The following is an 11,049-nucleotide window of genomic DNA, read 5'->3' as shown; positions in this document are numbered from 1 at the left end:
GAAAAACTCAGCCCATAAATACAGGCTGCAATGACCATCACCTACTCTCTATTAACTCTGAAGTATGTCCTGGTTAATTAAAGAGACCAGCATTTTCAACATTGTCAGTTGCCGCTCCAGGCTCTCAGAGGGTACATGATTCAGGGAGCTGTTTAAACACAGACACTGACTGAAACTTCACTGAAAGACAGATTTCCATTTCAACTGAGTGAGTCTTTCACCCCTAGGACAGCCCAAAGACCCTTTTACCCCCACAGGATATCCCAAAGACCCTTTTACCGTCACAGGACAGCCCAAAGACCCTTTTACCCTCACAGGATATCCCAAAGACCCTTTCACCCCACACCCCAGAACATCTCAAAAACCCTTTAAGTGAGCCCCACAAAAGTGCAGCACTCCCTCAGTACCGCCCCTCTTGACAGTGAAGCACTCCCTCAGTACAGATCCTCTGACAGTGCAACACTCCATCACCAGTGACACTCTGCCAGTGCAACGCTGCCTCAATACTGCCTCTCCGACAGTGCAGTGCTCCCTGAGTACTGACCCTCCGACAGTACAGCAATCCCTCTGTACTGGCACTGTGACAGTGCAGTGCTCCCTCATTACTGACCATCCAACAGAGCAGCACTGCCGCCTACGTCCGTGACTCTTCTGACGCCCTACGTCATTTTGACAATGACCAGTTTCCTGGCCCTAACCGCCTCCTCTTCACTATGGACGTCCAATCTCTCTACACCTCCATCCCCCACCAGGACAGTTTGAGGGCTCTCTGCTTCTTCCTTGAACAGAGGCCCAACCAGTCCCCATCCACCACCACCCTCCTCCGCCTGGCTGAACCTGTTCTCACATTGAACAACTTCTCCTCCAACTCCACTCACTTCCTTCAAGTAAAAGGTGTTGCTATGGGTACCCACATGAGTCCTAGTTATGCACATCTTTTTGTGGGATATGTCAAGCACTCCTTGTTCCAGTCAGACTCAGGCCCCTCTCCCCCAACTCTTTTTCCATTACATCGATGACTGTATCGGTGCCCGAGAGAGAGACCACAGCGACTGGGCAGGGGGAATAGAAGGGAGACGGACGCAACAAAGTGACTCCAAAATTAAGTAACATAATAATCAATTCACACATGACGATTTCCAGCATCTGCAGCATTTTGGCTTTTGGAAGAAGAATTTTTTGACTTTCTGAGCAGATGTGAGGAGATGAGATTTGAACTCGTGGAGGTGGAGGAGCGATTGCAGCTGCTGTTTCTCCTCCTGTCCTGCAGTGGGCACTCTCCGTCTCCTCCAGCCTTCTCCCTCCACCGTTGGGGGTATTTTCAGACCCCCAGCGATTCCTGGTGTTGTTCAGTTGCTGGAAATCTGGGGATAAATATTCCATTCATGGACTGGAAACACTGGGACCTGTCTCTGGGCTGCTCTCAGTGGTTTTGTTTATTCATTAATTGAATCATTGAAGTAACTGGATATTTCACCACATTCTTGAACTGATCTCTGAACTTGGACTGAGTCACCCCATAAATAAATGTGTTTGTGCAGCAACTTAAAGCCTGCAGCATATCTCCGACCTTTTCAAATATATATTCAGAATGGCTGTAATCCCCGGGATCTGTTCCTGTAAGGCTATAATATAAGAAATTTATAACATACATCATCCACAGAAGTATGAAGCTGCCGGATATGGTGAAGAGTAAAATCACAGACTTCCTTCTGCTCTCCATCTCTGGGTCACTGCGATTCTCTCCCTTGCTCTGACCCCTCAGTCCCTTACGGACTCGATTGGCAATTAAAATGTGTCTGACTGTCAGAGCGTTGAGCAACAGAATGAAAGCAAATGGGAGCAATGGGGTTAAAACTGTATTAAACCAGTCAAATCCCACCCATCCAGGCTCAGTATAATAACTTGGCTTGTCAACACAGAACCATAGTACATTGTCAATTATCTCTCCAGGTTCAGATATAAAGTAGAAGGGGATGTTTTTTAAACAGAGCAGAATGCAGGTTGTTGCTAGAACCACAGCCGCAGTTTTCTCGGTGCAATATTTAGTTTTCAGCTTCTGGCAACAAATGGCCACAAATCGATCAAAGGAGAAAGTGACAGTGAACCAGACAGAACAGTCTGTAGCTTCAAAACGGAGGGCAGCCATAACACTACACACAGGGGTGATGTTCAGGAAGGATTCTGAGAAATAATAATCACTGATCTTATACAGTATCACGTCAATGATAATTACCAATAGATCTGCCGTTGCCATGGCCACCAGGTAGCGAGTGGTGCAGGTGGAGAGTCCACACTTTCCCCGGGACAGGATCACAATCGCCAGTAAATTAACTGTAAGAGAGAGAAGGGAAAAGAGACTGGAAATTGTTGATCATTCTCCGTGTCTGACCCAGACAGTAAGGGCAGGATTTTAGCACCAAAAATGTGTGAGTCAGAAATTAAACCTTCCCACTTCCGGATTTAATGGAGTTGGGACAGGGAACAGGGTAGTCAACTGCTCTCAGGAGGAGGCTTCGTAATTTAAATATTTTAATGGGTCTGCAAGTCTCTGATTTAATCTGTTTTCCAGGTTTAACTGTGTCCATCTAGGTTTCCCAGGCCTCTGGAAAGCAGCAGATGAAGGGAGACGAGGACAATTTCAGGCAGATGGTAAGTGCCTTTTCAGCACTGCTTGTGGGCCAGGAAGACGAGCAGTCCCTGTGCCCCCCAATGTCCCCATCCATCAGAGTATCAGCCCGCTCCATCCAATGAGCCCCAGCCCACGGGATCAGACCCACTCCATGGGATCACTAATTTCTCCATTCCACCCATCCCCGTTAGACACTCTTCCCAGGATTGGACCACCCCCATCCCAGATCAGGCACACCCTCCCCAATCCTGGGATCAAACCCACTCCCGGATCAGATAGTCTTGCCAGGATTGGACAACTCACATCCAGGGATCAGACATCCCCCTCCCCAGACATTTTCTCCCTGGGATCAGAGCACAGCCCAATCCCAGGATCGGACACAGAATGGTTTTGACATTTTCTCTGGAGTTGGGATACAGACCCGCCTAGGATTGGACTCGCTCGGGGTCGGGAATGAGACCTAGCTACCCCTGCAACCTGCTCTGGAGTTCTCCCTGTCTGACTGGAAGCCAAGTTTGTCAGTCAGGCTGACTTCAGGGCGGGGAACCTGTCAATGATAAAAGACACCGGCTGTGGAGTTAAAACCTCACAGCATGCTGGGAGAAACCTGAACTTCTGCCCCCTGCCTGCATAACACACCTGCCCATTAATATCCAGGTCTAAGTATTGGAGCAAAAACAAAATCCTGGGACTGCTGTAAATCTGATAAAAATAGGAGAATGTTGAAAACACTCAGAAGATCAGACAGCACCTGTTGGGAGAGAAACAGTGAACATTTCAGGTCAACAGCCTTTCATCAGAACGGGAAGATATTAGAGATTAACAGTTTTAAAGCAGTGATGAAGCCAGTGAAAAGTGGGGTATAGGGGGAGGAAAGAACAAAGGGGATGGTCTGTAGTCGGGTGGAGGGCAGGAGTAATTCAATGATAAAAGGGATGATGGTGTAAGGCGAATGGGACAATTAAAGAAGCAAAACATGGATCCAGAGGAGAGTAAATGGTTCCGGCATGTTATGACCACGTGAGCAATCTGTCGAGGGGTCTCTTGTTGTCTTCACCTGATCGTATTGTAACAGGGTTTAATGTTAAACTCATTGTGTTTTAACGTCCCACTTTATGAATCCTTGTTCAAAACTTTCCAATTATAAGGCAAAGAAATAAGCACAAACAGGCTTTCAACTGGTTTAAAGAAGGAAGACGAAATTTATGAAACCTTAAACTTAAAATCTAATATGTTCACGCCTATGGTTGTACAACGTGCCCACGCTAGCATGCACATGTGATATAAACATGCAGATAGGGACAGAAAAGTGCAGAGGAAAAGATAAGTAGGACAGTTTGAGGGAATATCTTGTTACAGTTTCTCAAGCTCGCTGAAGTCCTTGATTGAAGATCTGTTCTTACATTTCATTGGGGCCCAGTAGTCTTCTTAAAAACGTTGTTCATGTTGGGAATTGTTCTCTCTTTGAGTTTCATGTGTTCTCACAAGAGTCAGTTCCGTGGGAAGAGATGAGGGGAGGCAGAAGGGAGAGGAGATGTTCTCAATTCCACGAACACACAGCATTCTGAGTTCAAAATCTGTTTTTCCAGTTTAAAACTCCCCTAGTTGGCCAGCAGGTGGTCATGTGACTGACTGGTTTGACCAGGTCTCTCTCTGTGTATTGGGGCAGGGTCTGGCTCCCTTTGTTTCCACATTGCCTGGTACTATTCAAATGTCGTTCCAGTCAGGAACTTGTAATTTTTAAGTTTTAATGTTCAAGTGGTGAAATAATGTGTGCCTCAGTCTTGGCAGGTGGGGTTTGCCTGACACCTCCACACCCAGGGAATGAAATGCGATTTGAAGACCAACAGCGCATTTTATTGCAGAGTTTGAGAGAAATATAAGAAATAGAAAGAAAAACCATGCATTTCTCTCATTCATTTCCATTCATTCACCAATCTTAAGCTTATTAAAAATGATCTGCTCGAGGTGCCAGGGCTGCTTTATTTTTCCCTTTTTTTCCCCTCAGGAGAGTTAGTGGGGGTGGGGGCGGATCTATCCTGAACTACCTGAGTCATGCAAAGACTTTTGGCTTCAGTGGATGGGTGGTTCCCATTTTTTGCTGACTGTGGGGGAGGAGTCTTTATTACTCTCCCCTTTGTTCTCTGAGACAATCCCACCTGGAGGTATTTGTGCAGACGTAATGATTCTCCTGTGACACTTTGAATAGGTGAGGCATCACCCTCACGGTTTCTCTGCCTCCTAGAGATCTCTCTGTGTCTCTGCAGGTTCCTGTAAATACTATTTGCAACTCTGGTGAGATGCTTCCAGAGTCTGCAGTCGCATCGGAGGATGTGGAGTCTAACTTTTCACATTTTTCGGGTTTGTTTGACCGGGCAGTAGGGGTTTTCATGTGGGATTCTTCCAAGACTTCCTTTAACCTGCCCTCTGGGTCACTTTTTCCCTTTCTCTTTCTAAACTTTTGCCAGCCATCTGCCTGCCTGTCTGCTTTTGTTCTCAGCGGAGGTCTCTTACAGTTCACCAGCCCTCTGCTGGAGGGTCCTCCAAACACCTGTACAGGACTTATGGGTGCAGGTTTCACTGTAGGTTGGGGTATCCCCTCAACCTGGCACATGTAGCAACTCCTGCAGTACTCCACCACAACTTTGTGGAGTTTTGGCCAGTCAAACTACTGTCTTATGCGGGCTTTGGTCTTTCATATACCGGCATGTACAGCCACTGTAGTCCTTGTGGGCCCTTCTTAATATTTCTCCCTGTACCTCTGTGGCACCACTAACTGGTGAACTACTGTCCACTCCTTGCTCTCAGGTCTGTGAGGAGACCTCCATTTCCTCATCAGTACCTCATTCTTTAAATATTGGCAATCAGGAACTCCCTCAGCTTCACTTTCAGACTGGGCAGCCTGTGCTAACTCTCGCAATACTGGGTCGGCTGGCTGAGCCTCAGCTAGGGAAAATCCATTTAATTCATTCCCTGGGTTTCCTAACTTTCCAAAGAAAGTCTCGGACAGGCAGATCTCATGGTCACTTGCCTGCAGTGCCAATGCAGTCTCCTCTGGGGGAGCTGGTTTGATCATGGCCTGATCTGCTATACATTCAGGGACTCTGCAGGGGAACGTCTCGGGCCACTGCCCTGTCTCTCTGACCTCCTGTAGTCTTTCTTTCACTACTGCGTTGGCGGGGGGTGGGGTGGGGAGCGTCTACCGCCTTCACCCCTGCCAGATCATTACTGAGGAGCAGGTCAAACCCGTCCACAGGCAAACTAGGGACAATCCCTACGGTCACCAGTCCTGAAACTAGGTCGCACTCCAGGTGCACCTGGTGTACAGGTACAGACATACACTGCCCTCCAATACATTCACCACCATTTTGGTGTTCACTGCACTCTCTGGGGGAAAGGTCAGGTCTTTTCCCACTAAAAGGGACCTAGTGGCCCCTGTGTCCCTGAGAATCACTATGGGCTTACTTGCCCCACTCAAGGAATATGGGGTTACTTTCCCTTCAAATACAAATCCCTGATAACCTTCGGGAATCCTATTAACTTTTCCTGCACTGGCCGTAGTAAGCTTTCTGGGTTGCACCTTTACTGCAGTCAAAGCCACAGCCCGTTCCACGTTTTCCATCAGGCCCTCGCCTTCATTGAGTGGGTGTGCCCTGATTAACCTTCTGGTTTCCCCTTTAGTTTCCAACAGTCAGCTTTTAAATGCCCTGCCTTGTTACAATGACAGCACACAGGTCTCAGGGTCTCACTCTTGTTCACAGCATCTTCCTTTTTGGATCAAGGAGCGCTCCCTGTGTTTCCTGCTTTCCTTTCTCTTCCAGGACTGCCTGGGAAAATATCACCTTCCCATCCTTTGTCCTTTTCGGATTTGTGGGGATTACTGGGAAAGGTTCTTCACTGGGAAACCGACTTATATATTAAAACAAACTCATCGGCCAGAATGGCAGCTTGCCAGGCTCCCTGAACCTGCTGCTCTTCGACATGAGTTTTTATTGAGAATGGGAGAGAGTTTTTAAATTCCTCTAACAGGATTACTTCTCTGAGAGTCTCATAGCTGAGTTGTATTTTTAAAGCCCTCAGCCACTGGTCAAAAGCCAGCTGTTTGCTTCTTTCAAACTCCAGGTACGTTTGATTAGCTTGCTTTTTGAGGGTACTAAACTTTTGGCGATAGGCTTCAGGTACTAATTCATATGCTCTGAGGATAGCATTTTGGTCAGTTCATAGTTTGATGAACTCTTGTCTGGTAGCAAGGAATAAATCTCATGGGCTTTTGCAGTTAGTTTGCTTTTTAGTAAAAGAGACCAGGTTTCAGCTGGCCATTTTAGCAGCCTTGCCAGTTTCTTGAAGGACACAAAAAACACTTCCACATCTTCCTCATTGAAGTTTGGAATTATTTGGGTGAGTTTTAGCGATCTTGTACCCAGTCCTGAATTCTGACCCTCCATATTGGCCATGCTTTCACTAGGGTTACTCTGTCGCCCCCTAGTTAATTCAAGCCGCTTCAACTCTCATTTTTGGCACTCTTTCTGGAATATTCTTTCTCTCTCTCCCTCTCCTCTCTCTCTCTCGTTCCTTCTCCTGTCCTTCTCTCTCTCCCTCTCCTGCCTTTCATTTTCTTCACAAAGAACAGTACAGCACAGGAACAGGCCATTCGGCCCTCCAAGCCTGCGCCGATCATGATGCCTGTCTAAAGTAAAACCTTCTACACTTCCGGGGTCCGTATCCCTCTATTCCCATCCTATTCATGTATTTATCAAGTTGCCTCTTAAACGTCGCTATCGTACCTGCTTCCACCACCTTCCCCGGCAGCAAGTTCCAGGCACTCACTCACTCACCACCCTTTTGGAAGGCTCTTTCTTTCTCCCTTTCCTGTCTCTCTCTCTCTTTTTCTCTTTCCACAAATTCAAGTTTCCTCTGTTCCAGTTGTATCTTTGCGAACAATACCCTGTCGGATTCTGCTTCTAACCCTGTTTCTACTTCTTCAGATTCAAGGGAAAAATGGTTGGCCACTCGTCTCAGGAGTTCAGAATTCCGAGCCTTGCCACGGACAGTGATCCCACACTGCTCAGCCATTTTTCTCAACTCCTCCATAGACAGTGTTTTTAACTTATCCCAAGTTACTTCACCCTGGCTTGGAGAGCTACTAGCTTCAGTTGCACACATGTTATTATTCAATCACACACAACCACAAGACAACCTGTATTGATTTGTTCTTTTTGATTGGGAACAATTTGGCTTCCCACTTCAATGTAACTTGTTTGTCTGTGGGCAGCAATCCGAATGCTAGCACCCAATTTCAGTTATGACAAGGTGATCAATGTGTCTCGGGGTCTTTTGCTGTCTTCACCTGGTCTTATTGTAACAGGGTTTAGTTTTAAACACATGGTGTTTTGAGCTCCCCTTTCGAGTCATAGAGTTATACAATACAGAAACAGGCCCTCCGGCCCATCGTATCTTTGCCGGCCATCAAGCACCTAACTATTTTAATCCCATTTTCCAGCACTTGGCCCGTAGCCTTGGATATTTGGCGTTTCAAGTGCTCATCCAAATACTTCTTAAATATTGTGAGGGTTTCTGCCTCCACCACCACTCGCTGAAAAGATTTTTCTTCAAATCCCCTCTAAACCTCTTGCCCTTGACCTTAAATCTATACCCCCTGGTTATTGACACCTCCGCTAAGGGAAAATGTTTCTTCCTATCTAACCTATCAATGCCCCTCATACTTTTGTATACCTCAATCATGTCCCCCCTCAGCCTTCTCTGCTCTAAGGAAAACAACCCTAGCCTTTTCAGTCTCTCTTCATAGCTGAAATGTTCCAGCCCAGGCAACATCCTGGAGAATCTCCTCTGCACCCTCTCCAGTGCAATCACATCCTTCCTATAGTGTGGTGCCCAGAACTGTACACAGTACTCCAGCTGTGGCCTAACTAGCATTTTACACAACTCCATCATAAACTCCCTGCTTTTATATTCGAAGCTTTGGCTAATAAAGGCAAGTATCCCATATGCCTTCCTCACCACCTTATCTACCTGTGCTGCTGCCTTCAGTGATCTATGGGCGAGTACACCAAGGTCCCTCAGACCTTCTGTACTTCCTAGGGTCCTACCATCCATTGTATATTCCCTTTCCTTGTTAGTCCTCCCAAAATGCATCACCTTACACTTCTCAGAATTAAATCCCATTTCCCACTGCTCCGCCCATCTTACCAGCCCATCTCTATCGTCCTGTGTCATCCTAAGGCTTTCCTCCTCACTATTTACGACACCACCAAGTTTTGTGCCATCTGAAGCTTACCGATCATACCTCCTATATTCGCATCTAAATTATTAATGTACACTGCAAACCGCAAGGGTCCCAGCACCAATCCCTGTGGTATACCACTGGTCACAGGCTTCCACTCGCAAAAACAGCCCTCGACCATTATCGTCTGCCTCCTGCACTAAGTCAATTTTGGATCCAATTTGCCAAATTGCCCTGGACCCCATGGGCTCTTACCTTCTTCACCAATCTCCCATGCGGGACCTTATCAAAAGCTTTACTGCTGTCCATGTAGACTACATCAACTGCTTTACCCTCATCTACACATCTAGTCACCGCCTCGAAAAATACAATCCCTGCCTCTCCAAGTGGAGATTAATCCTGTCCCTCAGAATTTTTTCCAATAGTTTCCCAAACACTGATGTTCGACTCACCAGCCTGTAATTACCTGGTTTATCCCTGCTACCCTCCTTGAATAATGTCACCACATTCGCTGTCCTCTGGCACCTCTCCTGTGGCCAAAGAAGATGTGAAAATTTGTGTCAGAGCCCCTGCTATCTCCTCCCTTGCCTCACATAGCAGCCTGGGATACATCTCATCCACTTTTAAGTTCAGTAAAACAGCTAATAGCTCCTCCCCTTCAATGCTGATATGTTCAAGTAAATCACAATCTGCCTCTCTGATCGCTACCCCTACATCGTCCTTCTCCGTAGTGAACACTGATAAAAAGTAATCATTTAAAACCTCACCTACGTCCTCTGACTCCACACACAGATTTGTGCTTTGGTCCCTAATGGGCCCAACACTTGCTCTGCTTATCCTCTTCCCTTAAGATTTTCCTTTATCTTGCCCGCCAGTGTTTTTTCATATCCCCTCTTTATTTTATTTTTATTTAGAGATACAGCACTGAAACAGGCCCTTCGGCCCACCGAGTCTGTGCCGACCATCAACCACCCATTTATACTAATCTTACACTCATCCCATATTCCTACCACTTCCCCACCTGTCTCTATATTCCCCTACCATCTACACTATGGGCAATTTATAAAGACCAATTTACCTATCAACCTTGAAGTCGTTGGTCGTGGGAGGTAACCGGAGTACCCGGCGAAAACGAAAACCCACGCAGACACAGGGAGAACTTGCACACTCCACACAGGCAGTACCCAGAATTGAATCCGGGTCGCTGGAGCTGTGACGCTGTGGTGCTAACCACTGCGCCAATGTTCCGCCCATAAATTTGCTCTCCTAATTACTTTTTAAAGTCCCCACTACACTTTCTATACTCCTCTTGCCCTCATTGGAGCGAAGAAGGATGAGAGTTGACTTGTGGCTATCCCCTCTCTAACAAGTATACCGTTTTGGATACTGTTGGGGGGGATGGCCTATCAGGGGAAAACAGCAGCAGCCAGAGCAGTGGCACCAGGGCTGGCACTGTTGTTCAGCAGGGAGGGACAAAGCGCAGAAGAGCAATAGTTATCGGGGACTCTATATTCAGGGGCACAGATAGGCGCTTCTGTGGACGTGAAAGAGACTCCAGGAAGGTATGTTGCCTCCCTGGTGCCAGGGTCAAGGATGTCTCTGAACGGACAGAGGGCATTCTGAAGGGGGAGGGTGAACAGCCAGAGGTTGTGGTACACATCGGTACCAACGACATAGGCAGGAAGAGTGATGAAGTCCTGCAGGGGGAGTTTAGGGAGTTAGGTAGTAAGTTAAAAAACAGGACCTCTAGGGTTGTAATCTCTGGATTACTCCCTGTGCCACGTGCTAGTGAGGCTAGAAATTGGAAGATAGTGCAGCTAAACATGTGGCTGAGCAGCTGATGTAGAAGGGAGGGTTTCAGATATCTGGACCATTGGGCTCTCTGCAGGGACAGATGGGACCTGTACAAGAAGGATGGTTTGCATCCAAACTGGAAGGGCACGAATATCCTGGCTGCAAGGTTTGCTGGCGTCACTCGGGAGGGTTTAAACTAGTGTGGCAGGGGGGTGGGAACCAGAGCAGTAGGACAGCTAGTGAAGTAAATGAGGAGGACATAGTAAATAAATAAGGCCAGTAGGACTAAGAGGAAGAGCAGGCAGGGAGATGTAGCTGAGCACAGCGGGACTGGTGGTCTGAAGTGCATTCGTTTCAATGCGAGAAGTATAACAGGTAAGGC

The 11,049-nt window shown here is 47.1% G+C and overlaps 1 protein-coding gene across 1 annotated transcript; it reads right to left on the bottom strand.

The window, feature by feature from the left end:
• Positions 1-1,423: 1,423 nt before the first annotated feature.
• Positions 1,424-2,344, bottom strand: LOC137381598 (probable G-protein coupled receptor 139; the record flags this gene model as incomplete). Its single annotated transcript, XM_068054296.1, has 1 exon — positions 1,424-2,344. A coding segment is annotated over one exon (921 nt), but the record flags the coding sequence as incomplete, so codon positions are not given.
• Positions 2,345-11,049: the final 8,705 nt, after the last annotated feature.

Source organism: Heterodontus francisci, chromosome 22, assembly GCF_036365525.1.
Source record: "Heterodontus francisci isolate sHetFra1 chromosome 22, sHetFra1.hap1, whole genome shotgun sequence".
Classification (NCBI taxonomy): Eukaryota; Metazoa; Chordata; class Chondrichthyes; order Heterodontiformes; family Heterodontidae; genus Heterodontus; species Heterodontus francisci.
The sequence above is the reverse complement of the archived record's forward strand: the minus strand, read 5'-3'. Positions and strand labels throughout refer to the sequence as shown.